This window comes from Crocodylus siamensis, chromosome 2 (genome assembly GCF_052110815.1).
Source record: "Crocodylus siamensis isolate JL-2025a chromosome 2, ASM5211081v1, whole genome shotgun sequence".
Taxonomy (NCBI): Eukaryota; Metazoa; Chordata; order Crocodylia; family Crocodylidae; genus Crocodylus; species Crocodylus siamensis.
In genome coordinates this window covers 232,604,981-232,618,900 of record NC_143396.1, presented here as the reverse complement: position 1 = coordinate 232,618,900, position 13,920 = coordinate 232,604,981, and the positions used below count along the sequence as shown (strand labels likewise).

Genomic DNA, 13,920 nt, shown 5'->3' with positions numbered 1-13,920 from the left:
GAGGGCGGTGAAGCCTCCATCCCCGGAGAGACAAAGAGGATGATGCGGGTGGGGCTGGTCCTGCCGCCCCGGCTGCCTCCCCAGCTCCCTCCCCCCTCGTGTCCCTGCCTCGGTGCAGGCTCCTGCCGTGAGGGGAGCAGAGCCCGGGCCGCCGCGGGCCCGTGGCTGTAAATATCTCAACAGATGCTTGGCTTGTTAATAATCAGCTCGGCTCCAGGCCGCTCCGCGCCTCCGCGGCAGCAGCGGCGGCAGCAGCAGGGTATTAATTCGGGCCGCGCGGACTCGCCACAACATTTGGCTCTTTTTTTTTTTTTTTCTTCTTCTTCCAGAAAGGAAAGACGGGAAAAAAAAAAAAAAGCGAGCGGAGGGGGGCCGGGGGCGGGCCGGCGCCGCCTGACGGGCAGGCTGCATAATGAGCCGCGCGGCCGGCTGGCTCGTATTTAAGCAGCGCGGAGCAGAGCGAGCCGGGCAGTGAGGCAGCGCCGGGGCACGGAGCAGCGGGGCCGGGCTGGACACGTCGCTCGCCGCCCGCCGCAGGATTACTCCCCACCGAGCGGGTGGCGCCGACACCTGGATTATACCTCACCCCGGCTGCGGGGCCACCTGGGCGGCTGGTGCGGCTTTGGGGCACCGCGAGCGCTGTGGTTGCGGCCGCGCAGGATGGCAGGCGGGCGCCTCGGGGGCTGGACGCTGCTGCTGCTGCTGCTGCTGCTGCTGGGCTTGCAGCAGGTAACGGCGGCGGGCGGGGGGTGCTGGCGCCCGCGGAGGGCAGCGCCCGGGCAGGCGCTCATGTGCGGGTGCGCGCGTGTCTCCCTTTGTGCAGAGGGCCGCGGGCTCCGGCGTCTTCCAGCTGGAGCTGCAGGAGTTCGTGAACCGGCAGGGCGCCCTGGCCAGCGGCAAGCCCTGCGCCCCGCACTGCCGCACCTTCTTCCGCGTCTGCCTCAAGCATTTCCAGGCAGTCGTGCTGCCGGGCTCCTGCACCTTCGGCAGCCTCGTCACGCCGGTGCTGGGCGTCAACTCCTTCAGCATCCAGGACACGGAGCGCTTCGACAGCCCCATGCAGCTGCCCTTCAACTTCACGTGGCCGGTGAGCTCCCAGGCGGAGGTGCGGGCCGGGGCGCGCCTACGCGCCGCCCGCCGCAGCAGCACCAGCTCGGCCCCGCGGGCGCTGAAAGGCGAGAGCCGCCGTCCCCAGAGGCCGGGAGCTCCGGCTCGCAGTAATGCTATCTGCAATTAGCTTAATTAAAACGGCCGCAGAGGCTGGCGGCGTCCACGCGCTGGCTGGAGCCCGGGGCGGGGGGGCCCGCAGGCTGCGCCGCTCCCTGGCCCCGGGCGCCGCCTCACGCCGCTGCTCTCTCCCCGCAGGGCACCTTCTCGCTCATCATTGAAGCCTGGCACGCGCCGGCCAACTACCTCCCGCAAGGTGAGCACGGGGGCGGCGGGCGCCAACGCTTCTGGCTGGCTTGTGGGGTTGTGGGTTTTGTTTTGTTTTTTCTTTGGAGGGGGGGGAGGCTGCCTTTTCATAATTAAACAAGATAATGGACTCGCGCTGACTGAATGCAGAGGCTCGGCCCTGCCCGCAGCAGCCAGCCCAGCCCTGCACAGCTCCTGCTTTCATAGCACAGAAAATGCGGGTGGGGAAGGGAGTCCCGTCCAACCGGCTCGGAACAGGACCAGCCCCCACTAGATTATCCCAGCCAGGGCTTTGTCTACCAAGGCTTCAACACCTCCCAAGGATGGAGATGCCACCACCTCTCTGGGCAGCCTGCCCTAGTACTTGCTGCCCTCCTAGTAACAAAGTTCTTCCTAGTATCTAACCTCAGCTTCCCCTGGCTGCAACTTTTAGAGTGTGTGTCCGTCCCCTACCTAATCTCCCAACACAATTGCGTTTCCTCCCGTTTATTTTTGGCGTGGGAAAGCGCGGCGCTGTTTGGTGAGAAAGCGACAAGGCTGCCAAAAAAACAAAAGAGAGCCTGACCACCTCTTCCTGTAGTTTACACCTTGTAACAAATGCCGCCCTTCTGAAAAAGGAAGAATGGCCTGGGGGTGTTTTGTGGGGGAGGAGGATTTTTCCCTGCCAGAGAGGAAGAGTCTCTCTCCTGCCCGTCTCCCTTGGAGAAAGCTTCCTGCAAAGCCTCTTGAGCCTGGGGTTAATAATCATTGCTAGTGGGGACAAGATTTCCTCTTAATTTTTATACTCTCAGACAGTCCTGGGTGTTTTAGATACAATGGTATGTGGCAGGGGTTGTTCCTGCTCCCATGCCTCGGCAAGGCCCAGCTGCTCACTGCCACCAGCAGCACAGGCTGGGTGCACTGTGCAGTGGAGCAGGCTGTGGGAGGTGTACACATCCCATCAGAGAGTGTGGGGAGAGGGTGCAATGTAGAAAAGGTGGCTTACCCTGCTCCCAGCCACCTGGCCTGTGCTGAGTGTGGGTACCCCTGCTGTAGGCTCCCAACCACCGCCTAAGGATGGGCTAATTAGCCAGATGGCAATCCAGCGCCCGCTAGCTGTGGGTGAAGAGTGGTCACAGGATGTACAGAGCGGGCCACAGACCCAGCTGCGCTACTCCTACCGTGTCATCTGTAGCGACAACTACTATGGCGACAGCTGCTCACGCCTCTGCAAGCGCCGTGACGACCGCTTTGGCCACTATGTGTGCGAGTCCGATGGCAGCCTGGCTTGCCTGCCTGGCTGGACCGGCGAGTACTGCACAGAGCGTGAGTGCGCGGACACTGCTGGGGCCCTACCACTGTCGCAGGGTGGGGGGTGGCACTACCCCCGACTGGGTGGGTGGAATCCAGGATGACTCCTCCATGCTTTGGAATGCTTCACCGGGGGTGCTGGCAGCATGGCAGAGTGGTATCGGGCTTGACCGCCTCAAGTCTGCAGAGAACAGAGGGCAGGAGGGACTGAGCCCTGCAACTCCCTCCCCCACTGCCACAGTGACATGAGGCCTGCACTCCCAAACAGCAGTGGCTCATACTCCCCTCTCTGCTACCATCCCAGCACATGGGCCAGCAGTGGAGGTAATATAGAGGGCAAGCAAACTTTAGTATTACAGCTGCAGCCTCTGAGCTGGCATCTGTTGGGACAAGAGGCAAAGTGAAGGACATCCGTGTCCCTGTCAGATGTCACACTCCAATTTCCCTTCCTATGACTAGAGTCCCTATGATCTGCATTTGTAAAACAACATTATGCAGCACAGAGTAGGCAACCGTGGGACTTTAGTATGTATTAGTACACCTGGCAGTATAGTTTTGTCTCAACTTTTCTGCATGGTGGTTGTTGTGTTTTTCACTTTACAGCCATCTGTCTGTCTGGGTGCACTGAACAAAATGGATACTGCAACAAGCCAGGAGAGTGCATGTGAGTAGAAGTTCTCATTCAGAGCTTTACCAATCCCCTCATTGTAACAACAGTAACTTAACTGGTTCTGATTATTATTACCAGCTACATTCATCACCTTTTTTGTTTTGTTTGTCTTCCTCAGCTGTCGCCCGGGTTGGCAAGGCCGTTATTGCGATGAGTGCATTCCACATATAGGCTGTCGCCACGGGACTTGTAAAACACAGTGGCAGTGCATATGTGACGAAGGCTGGGGCGGCCTTTTCTGTGATCAAGGTTAGTGCTGATGGCCAAGCTTAAAGATTTGAGGTAGCAGAGTACCACATAATAAACTAAGAAATCTGACCTGCAAGGTAGTAGTTTTCAGGTAGGATGCCTTGACCCTTTCAAGGGTGCAATGTTAGCACTGTTAAATGGACAAACATTCACAAGATACACCCAGAGATTTCAAATAGAAAGTCATAGTGTTAAAACATTTTTGACCTACCTGCCGTGCTCTGAATTCTTTACAACCAAAGAATTGCTTTATTTTTCTGTAAGTTGTTTTTCTTTTTTTAAGAGTAGAAACAAAGAGCTGGCATTTTCTGAGGGGTGCCTTGAGTTTGAGGTGTGGTCCCTTGAGTCTAAAAAGATTGAAAACTGCTGCCGTAAGGTATACAGCATGTCTATTCCCATGAAGTGCTGATAGTCAATAGGTAGTTCAAAGTGTCTTCTAAATACAATTATACTGTATTTAACACTTAACTGAAAACAGATGCACTTTCTTGTTCGGTAGGTGTAGACTTTTTGTCTTTTTTAAAAAATTGGATGAAGTGCTGAAGTTGCAATCTTTTTGCTTATGCAAACTAAGTTCAGCCTGCTAATAGTAGAAGCTAAGCAGTTTACTGCTGTTGGAAAAACTGTTTACTAAACACCAGCATTTGGGGCTTCCTTTATTTCTACACGAGGAAGTAAACTCATGTGATGAAGCTTGAGCGTGAGAGGAAATCAAACAGCAAGAATGAAATGTACACGTTCCACTTTAAGGGACATCGGACCCCTTCCAGCTATTCAACCCACTGAATCTCTGAACTGTAGCCAACTGAACAACAGTGTCCTCAAGACCATATATACTGCTGAAACTGAGATCACCAAGTCTTATTTTGAAAGGGTATAAACTACTGTGGAGATGATTATGGTAGGCCAGGTAAATCTGAAATGGGCAGGAAAAAACAAAGATTCAATTCCTTTCCTTCCCCCATACAGTTATTGACTAGTCATCAAATCTTAATTACTTTGTGGAATTTATGCTGGTTATAAAGGCTTCCTACTTGTATGCTTTTAATTTCTTTCGCTTGGGGGGACACCCCAGAACCTGTTTAATAGATTTTAGGCAATTTTACTCCACTGTCACACGTAATAGAAGACCATAAACAAACAAACATTTTTAAGATTATGTTCTGGGACTTTGAGCTTTTTAAAGATGACTCTTTTTTATCCCACCCAGAACATGTCTCAGAACACACCTTTCAAAGATAAGGCCCAGGTGTGACAAATACACTCTGTACATCTACTGGGCTGCCTGGGGCCTTTCTTGAGACATATATACTGGACAGACTTAAGGGCATATTTCTCAACTTGATAAGTGCACATCTAAATCCCATTAAGGCTAATGGGTTTATGCATACACAAAGTGGTGGAGAGTACACTAAAGCACTAAGACAGTTAAGGTTTGTAAGGTCTCCCACAGTCCAGGGCTTAAAGTATTGCAAAAAGGAGAAACAACAGACTGGTACAATGCTGTGAAAAGTCAAATAATCCACACTGTTCCTATTGACAGCAAAATGGAAAAACCTTTTAGTTTAAACTTTTATTGCTTTTTGCCATCTACATTTTTCTTTTATTTTCACTGTCTGCAGTCATACTTTGAGAAATGAATGTCTTTTGCCAGCTGTCAAAGTAATTTTTGTCTGCTGTCTTTGGGTATTTTTGCAGATCTGAACTACTGCACTCACCACAAGCCATGCAAAAATGGAGCCACCTGCATGAACACTGGCCAGGGCAGTTACACATGTTCATGCAAACCTGGTTTCACTGGTGTTGACTGTGAACATGAAATCAGCGAGTGCGATAGCAACCCCTGTCGCAATGGTGGTAGTTGCACGGTAAGGACTAACTTTTAAATGGGAAGTCAGTCTGCAAGACAACCCCCAAGTATACCTTTAAAATGGCTTAACCAACATATTGGGGAATAAGTGCATAGGTTCACTTCAAAAGCTCACAGATATTGTACAGACTCTTACCTGGAAGTGTCAGAGGAGGGTGTTTTGTTACAGGCAGATATGTACTGCCTGGATCAGAACTACTCAACTAAAGTTTATGTTGCTGCAAAGGCTCTTTTTATGAGAGCCTTCTGAGACTCAAAATTCTTAAGGGAACAGATAAGCTTCTCCAAACCCAATTGGACACATGCATATACTACAACTTTCATAATAGTAAAGGTGTGAGCTTGTGTTTCAGTACAGGATTACAAATATCATACAAAATAAGTTGATCTGTGAAAAACCTCTTTGATGGAACAAGCTTATGCACTCTACAGTCTAGTGTTTCAGTGCATTTGCAGAACCATTCAGTGGTTAATTCTACCTCTTGATAAGGATCAGCAGATCAAGCATATCAAATATACTCTGTTTAGGGGGACCATACGTCCCAGTTTGCCCAGGACAGTCCTGGATTTTTGTAGTCCAGTTCTGGCTGGCTGGAAGCTTATAATGAGTGTCCTGGAATCGCAAGGGCATGGAGTGTAGTTCAGCAGGGAAGACTAGCAGTGCAGTGTGCCAGGAAGTTGGGAGGGCAGGCACCACTGCTACCCATCTGCTTAGTGTACCATGCTGCTGCCTGCAGTAGCACTGCTGACTTGGGAGAAGTGGTGGGGGTTGTGTCCTGACTTTTTTTCCCCATATGGTCACAGTAACTCTGTTGCAGTTTTTGGTCAGATAGTGGTACAAGTGCTTACTGCCAAGGCCCTGCAAAAACTATATTTGGAAAGAGCAAAGGATTTAGTTGTGGTCTCCCACTTGGGTCATTTCAAAGCATAGTAAAATCTGTCCTCCTCAAACTGGCTACTATGCTTAAAACTGTCTTAGCCCTGAGCTGTAGATTTCTGATAAGAGAGCTTCGGAGATCCTATTAAGCAACAGGTATATGTGGTGGTGGTGGTGGTAGTGGTGTCTATTTAGGTTTTTCCTACCGGGTCTCCAAAATCAGACCTGTTCTGCTTGAGTAGCTATGCAATTCCCCCAATATATAAATGTGGCTGCTTTAATCCCTCTGAGTCCTAGCTGCATATTTTCCCCTCCCAGTATTCTACTTGCCACTGAGAATTGTAAATTAACCTTGGTGGAGGAAGAGGGGTAGAATAACAGCTGAAAGTAATTGCTAGACAATGGAATTAAACGGTGGGGTCTGATGCTATGTTTTTAATTTTGCAGGATATGGAGAATGGTTACCATTGCATGTGCCCACCTGGATACTATGGAACTCATTGTGAGCACAGTGCTTTGACTTGTATTGATTCTCCGTGTTTTAATGGGGGCACATGCTTGGAAAAGGAACAAGGGGCCAGTTACACTTGCCTCTGCCCCCTGGGCTTTACAGGATCTAATTGTGAAAAGAAAGTGGACAGGTGCACAAGTAACCCATGTGCAAATGGTAAGTCTCCTCCCTAGAAGCATCCACATTTCTCTCTGGCTCCTTCATGCTCTTCTCTACAAAAATGACAGGCCTTAATCCAATTTTTAGCCTTTTCTCTGATCTACCAGTATTCCTTTTTCCATTATATTCTTTATGTTACCATACTAAAGTATGGTGTCAGAAGCACTCTCTTGTATTTGTATGCAAGTGAACAGTGCATCAGAATTCCAGAGGGTAGAAAAGCGAGAAAAATATAAAATTTAAATTTGACTGTAGCTATATACACTTCTTAAAGACATTCATGTGGACCACAGTGGTATCATTTGGCAACTCGGAATCTCTTTAGTCATGGCTCTTGTCATTTTACGTATTAATGCGCAAGTATGTCCCTTCCACTGTGGTGATTTTTTTTAAAAGCTTACCAAGAAAGATTTTTAGTGTCCAGAATGAACTGCACTGATTTTTATTTAATTTTTTTCCCTCTGACCCCCCCCTTCCCCCAGGTGGTCACTGCTATGACTTGGGTCAAATCCGTGTGTGCCGATGCCGTGCTGGTTTCTCTGGTCAGAAGTGTGAGATAAACATCAATGAATGTGCCCGGAGTCCATGTGCCAGTGGGGGCACTTGTCATGACCTGATCAATGATTACACTTGCACCTGCTTGCCAGGCTACACTGGCAGGAACTGTGACATCAAAACCACAGATGAATGTGCCTCTGGGCCATGCCAGAATGGAGCCACATGCTATGGTGGACTTTATACTGCCAACTTTATCTGTAACTGTCCTCCTGGCTTCATGGGCAGCCGTTGTGAATTCCCAGTTTATACATTACCTGTTCCAGTTCCTCCCAGACCAGTTCCTTGGATTGCTATCTCCATGGGTGTGGGGCTAGTGGCTTTGCTTGTACTGTTCTGCATGATAGCTATGGTCATCAGACAGATGCGGAGGCACCCAGAGCAGGATCGAGAGACTATGAACAACCTGTCTGACTTTCAGAAGGATAATCTTATTCCAGCTTCCCAACTAAAAAACACCAATAAAAATAAAGACCTGGAGGTGGACTGTGGGCTGGAGAAATCAAACTACAAACCTAAGAACCATACACTGGAATATAACCTGGTAAAAGATCTGACAAGCAGAGCAGTGCAGGAGGATAAATATTATAAAAGTGAAAAGTGTTTAGGAGAGAAATCTCCCCTCCGATTACACAGGTAAGAATACAGTTTCCCCTGCAGCCTTCTTTATGCCCTCTGGTCTCCACAGCTATCCAAGGAGGACTGTAGAAAGATGGCTCTTCCTTCAAGGAACTAAAGTAGGAAACAAATTGGAGTAGGTGGGGAAATCTCCAAACTGGAGCATGATTTTCACCATTTAGGAAGTGCTACCCCTAACTCTGCCTAAAGAACAGACTCTTGTGTTTCTTTCTTTTGGTCCAGGATGCTGCTAGAGAGGGGAATAAGAGAGGACATTAGCAGATAGATTAGTTATGGAAGTAACTGGTAACTAGATGTGGAGAGGCCAAACTGAAAATATATATTTTAAAACTTAAATCTATATTTCAGATTTTACATGGGGAAACACACAAACATCTTCCCAGGGTTGACCTATTTGGAGAGATTGGGGGATTAAGGAAAAATAACAAGATTCAAGTTGAAAGAAAGAGGATGAGTTTCTACTGGCCTTCAAATCTTGCATTATCCATAATAAACCACATGGAGATTCTTATATACTGCATTATAACAGCAACATATCAGGATTGTAAACTGTGAGACTGGGCATAGAGGAAGTGAAGCTGGACAGCACTTTCACTTTTCAAATGTAACCTAATGTAATCCATTATATAGAACACTTGAAACCAGTTGTCACTTAAGTCAGGGTATTGCCACTAGTCTGTCCTCATTCATCCTGAGCCTACTCTTTTATCCAAGGTTATTTGCAGAAGACCTTGACAATAGGCTCACACTTGAGCTCGTATCTTCCTCAGCATCCTTACTTTTTTCCCCCCCCCCCTGCTTCTCTTAGTGAAAAGCCGGAATGTAGGATATCAGCAATATGCTCTCCAAGGGATTCAATGTACCAGTCTGTTTTTGTGATAACAGAGGAGCGGAATGAGTGCGTCATAGCCACGGAGGTAAGTACACAGTTCCCTAAAACTCATCCTCCGCAGCCACTGAGTTAGTGAGGGGTCAAATTTTATTCTTCAGAGCTAAATCTTAAAGGGTGAAAGAATATTCTAGATATCTTGAGCACCCTTCATAGTCTATCCATACAATGTGATCAAAAGATCCAATCAATTGTGGCCTATCTGTGGTGAAAGCTTTCTGGTAAACACCAAGATAGAGTATTATTTCTAATGCATAAGGAATTAATAACATGGTCTAGGTTTTTCCAAGGTGCTAAGATCAAATGTGTGATGAATGGGAGCTGAAAAATGCTCAGCACCATTAAAAATGAGATTAGGAAAGTGTAATAACTGGATACATAGGAGCAGTGCTGCAAACAAGCATTTTCTCTCAGGCGGTCCTAGGACATAGACAAAATTAGGAGAGTGCCTCACAACAGCAAGTGGGCATAAGATGATAATCCGTAGGCATTATCTGGTCACAGATAAAGCCATGGAGTTCCAGCAACAGATGTAGGATAGCTGAGTACACTAGCTTATAGGTTTAGTGTGCACACAGGAAACGCACAATAAGTCTGGAAGGAAAGTTCAACTCCTTGTCACACTGGATCCTGTCTTTGTTCCTGGCTCCAATTTAAACTGACACTACTTGCTTTGGTATTGAGAAATGCCTCCTAGATCCTAACATTGTTGGGAAAGCCAGAGGGTAATACTGAGGCAGATTGTATTGGATTTGTTCAGTATCCACTAAGTTTACAAACTTAAACAACTAATAAGGAACAGGTATTTTCTAAGGGATACAGACCTGTTAGAAAAAGGCCAAATGGGAAGTTTTAGGGCAGTGTAACACCAACAAATCCTTAGATAACACTTGAGCTGGGGGAGGGGTTTGTGTTTTGCTTGGTTTTTGTTTTTGGGGTGGTTGGTGTTGGAATGTATATTGTATGTGGGGTTCCTCCCTCCCACACACAGACACTCTTTTGCCTATGTACCCAGTTTTGTTATTGTAATCTCAGAAGGCCTGAGGAAGGAATAATTTGCTGTGTCACTTATCTATTATTCCTGAAGAAATTCCTTAATTAGTGTATTAATTAATAAAATGCCCTACACACAAGGCATGTCTAAATGAGACATTGACTGCACAGTAGCATGTCATAGCACAGACGGTACTAATACGCTACTGCGCAGTATTATTGGGCTACTGTGCAATAACATCACCTAAAAAATGTTTGTTGGCACTACTGTGTAGTAAGTCCAGTTACTGCACACTTTATTTAGTACTTGCTAATACAAGTACTAAATACTTATAGCACAGTAGCATCTCCCATAGTGCAATGGAATTCCAATTATTTTCAGAGGTTGGTCATAAAATTCCTGCTCCAATGGGGAACTGGAAAAATAGTGGCAAAATTAAGTGCACAACTCAGAAGGGATTTTTCAAAAGTACAAAAGGCAGGCAGAAGGCTAATTCCCATCAGCAGCCATTCCAGTTAAGTTGGGTTTTTTTAAATACCATCTGTCTTGGAAAATTTATCCCCCAAACCTGTCTGTCTAAAGTTAGCCTCCTAAATCTATAAATATTCATTCTGATCTACTCATAGATGCTGAGTGTCTATAGGTGCTATTGATGTTCATTTGGGTTTGGTGGTCCTTAGCACTCCTCCTATTCAAGTTGCAAAATCTTCAGAAATGGCCTGATACGGGTTTGAGTGGCTAACTTGAGGCATCCAGGTTTAATAACTTTAGACTAAATGATCTATTCCAACCTGGTCATTCCTAGCAGGCAGTGAAATGGGACAGAAGCATTTGCTAGCAATTCTATGACATGTAGGGCTAGCTTGCTCCTTCTGAGTACTGATGGGTTTGCTACAGCTCTGGCTCGGATTTAGGCTGAGGACAGATATAGTAAATTACATTGCTTTAAAGACAGAAGGGGAGCCCTGTCAAGGTTCAGATGAGTTTACTGTAACTGTCTTTATCTTTCTGCCCCTGTTCCGTAGTAAGTGAAGCTAAACCAGAATAATTTATCCCATGTTTTGTTCAGGGATAATTATTGCAGTTTTACCTTCACTTACTGTGGGATAGGAGCGAATGGATGGAATGCGCACTCCCAAGCGGTAAGCATCCTTTTCCCCCACCACCATCCCTCTTTAAAGCTGTCTTAACTGTCTGCTCAACCATGCCCTTCATCTTTGATTTGGAGGGGCCTCGCTTATGGTTTGTTTTGTTTTAAATCTTCAGTACTCCACACAGTGTCTCCTTCTCATTCTCTTCATTATTTTGTTTCCTTGTAGGTATAAGGCTGAAGGTCAGCCCATTTGCACCTCAGATTATGCCAGTAGATGAACATTCCTGCTGCATTGTTTACAATTCAAACTGGATTGGACTGTATTTTTAATTATATGCAACTTGCTGCTCTCAGGAGGAGGATGGAACTGGGTGAACTGGACAGACTGTGAATTTTACTGAAAGATGCAATACACCTTTGTGCTTTTAATGCCCATGTTTGATGCAAGGAATGTAACTGGCAATAGAACAGGGAGGACACGGAGAGAGGGATCAAGCAGCTGGCTTTGCTAGGTTTTTGCCTAAGTTTTTAAATGATATTGAGGCCAGTTCCTCATGGACAGACCTGTGGCTTTCCAGAACTCCAGTTATGGGAGGTGCTAGTAGATGCAGAAGGCACAAAACTATCACAGACGTTGCTGTAGAAAGTATTCATGAAGAAAAAGATGTGTTGCTATGCAGATAATGGATACAGAATAAACGAGGTCTCCATCTTTTTTTTTTTTTTGGGGGGGGGGGGGTTTAAAAGTGCCTAAAGCATGTCAGAGAATCTAGAGAGCCCAAACAGACTCACCTGCCTCCTTTTTGCAGTACCTAAACAGTATTGGGCAGGGATTGGGGAGTAAGAACTTCCCTTCTGTTCTTCTATTTACACTCCTCTTCTGCTGCATGTACTCCAAGATATGAGAAGGAAAGGAGGAGAGACCTAGGATTTACACATCTCATCTGGTGATGCTTTGGAGATCTGGTTGACTCTAGCAGTAGTAGTGAGCCAGGGTTCCATCTCTGAAATGATAGAGGACTATCACAAATTTTAAACTGGAGCAGGGGCAAGTGTAATAACAAATGCCTGCTGCCTCTTCATCTTCAATTATGAGAAGAGACACACAAGCCCAGCCCTAACAGAAAGCCTTACAAATGCGTTTAAAATCAATCAGCTACTGGAACCTACACAAGCTGAGCTGTCTCAGCTGTTTCTTCATGCCCTTTGCACTACCAGTGATTGTGAATAGAACTGACTGTTTTGCTTCCCCTTCTTTATTCCCCACAGCCCCTCCCTTTTGTGAGGATTTGGGACTTTGTGGTGTTTTGTGGAAACTGGTGCCACCTTCAACAGCCTAATGTCTTAAAGTACCAGCTTTTACTACTTTTTATTTAAAAAAACAAAAAAAAAAAAAAGGGGGGGGGAATCCTTCTGCCCAGTTGCAGAACTGCCGCCTCATTTTTTTTTTCCCCCCCCTCCTCCCCCCACGCACACTGTCCTTCATCCCAGTTCCAAATGCCCAGAAGTGGCCACCAAGATCCCCTCTTCAAGGACAGGCCCAGAATAGAATTTGGAACTTGTCCTGTTTGTTTCACCCCAACCCACAGCTACAGGGATATGGGGAAGCCTGCTCCTTGATCCAGAGGTGCAGTTGTGAACTGGCAAGTTCAGTGCAGATAGTCTGTCTCCTTCAACATGCATACATTTGCAGCAATAATATTTGACACCCAATTGGAAAGTCCTGTGACATACTCTAATGATAACAGGAGCCTGGGGTGGAGCAGACTGAGGAGGGTGGTAACTCAAGGAAACCTGGGACTGTACTTTCTATAGGACATCTGATATTCCTGCCCTTGTAAATCCTTATTGTTGAACTATTCTGTCAACTGCCTTGAACTGTGCAGGCAAGAACCTGTCATTACATCCACTACTGACCTTCTACTCTGACCACATAGGACTATTTTGAAGATGACCTTCAGAAATCAATAATATGGTTTTTAGTTTGTCTGTTTTGTAGTTTTATTTTGAAGCCTAGTATTTCATAATTTAAAAAAAATCAGAAGCACTGAACTTTCTACGTTTTATAACATTATTTTGTATATAATGTATATTTATAATCAAAACAAAAGTGTAAATATGTTTATTACTTCTCATGTAATGTTTTTAATGTGAGGACAAAGTTTGAATTTTATTTTTTTTTCAAACAATGAAAATATCTTCCTGCTACGCTGAAGTATTGTTGTGGCTTGTCTTTACCACCCAGCTTTATGTGGGGGAAGAGGTTACTTCTACATAGCACCCACATTTTTTGTTTTCTTTTCTACTCATCCAGTCAAGAATGGGCAAGGTTTTTCTTCCCCTACAGAACTAGTAAGGGTTTTGTGCACAGTTCTCCAGCCACATAGATTTCCTGAGATTCTGTGTTGAGTTCTACTATCTGTATGTGACCTGTGACTACAGCCAAAGGCCCTTTCAGGATGGTTTCAACAAGTAGTGAAAAAATGGTGTAAGATAATACCCAGAGGGCTATCAGCCTCTGGAAATATGCATCATAAACAAAAAAAAAACTGACTCTTTTAAGACGTCATGCAAGCCTAGCTGTCATGCACCTAATCCAACTGTGTGGGTGAAACAGCTCTCAAAACAGGACAAAGTTGTCACCCCATTTGGAAATTAATAATTTTTTCTTTGTTGTTTTGAAAATGCCAAAAAGTATATTAAAGTGTTAT

The 13,920-nt window shown here is 46.1% G+C and overlaps 1 protein-coding gene across 1 annotated transcript; it reads left to right on the top strand.

Moving 5' to 3' along the window:
- Positions 1 to 456: 456 nt before the first annotated feature.
- DLL4 (delta like canonical Notch ligand 4) lies at positions 457 to 13,424 on the top strand. The gene is made up of 11 exons (XM_090033412.1): positions 457 to 729; positions 824 to 1,087; positions 1,366 to 1,423; positions 2,449 to 2,718; positions 3,307 to 3,367; positions 3,492 to 3,622; positions 5,321 to 5,490; positions 6,817 to 7,036; positions 7,522 to 8,230; positions 9,042 to 9,150; positions 11,436 to 13,424. The coding sequence occupies exons 1-11, from the start codon at positions 661 to 663 to the stop codon at positions 11,439 to 11,441; spliced, it is 2,067 nt and encodes a 688-aa protein (XP_089889538.1). The 5' UTR covers positions 457 to 660; the 3' UTR covers positions 11,442 to 13,424.
- The last annotated feature ends 496 nt before the right edge of the window (positions 13,425 to 13,920 follow it).

Coding starts and splice junctions, on each gene's coding strand:
- DLL4 (XM_090033412.1), top strand. CDS start 661: ATGGCAGGCGGGCGCCTCGGGGGCTGGACGCTGCTGCTGCTGCTGCTG. Junction 3,623..5,320: donor CGGCCTTTTCTGTGATCAAG/GTTAGTGCTGAT, acceptor GTATTTTTGCAG/ATCTGAACTACTGCACTCAC. Junction 5,491..6,816: donor GCAATGGTGGTAGTTGCACG/GTAAGGACTAAC, acceptor TTAATTTTGCAG/GATATGGAGAATGGTTACCA.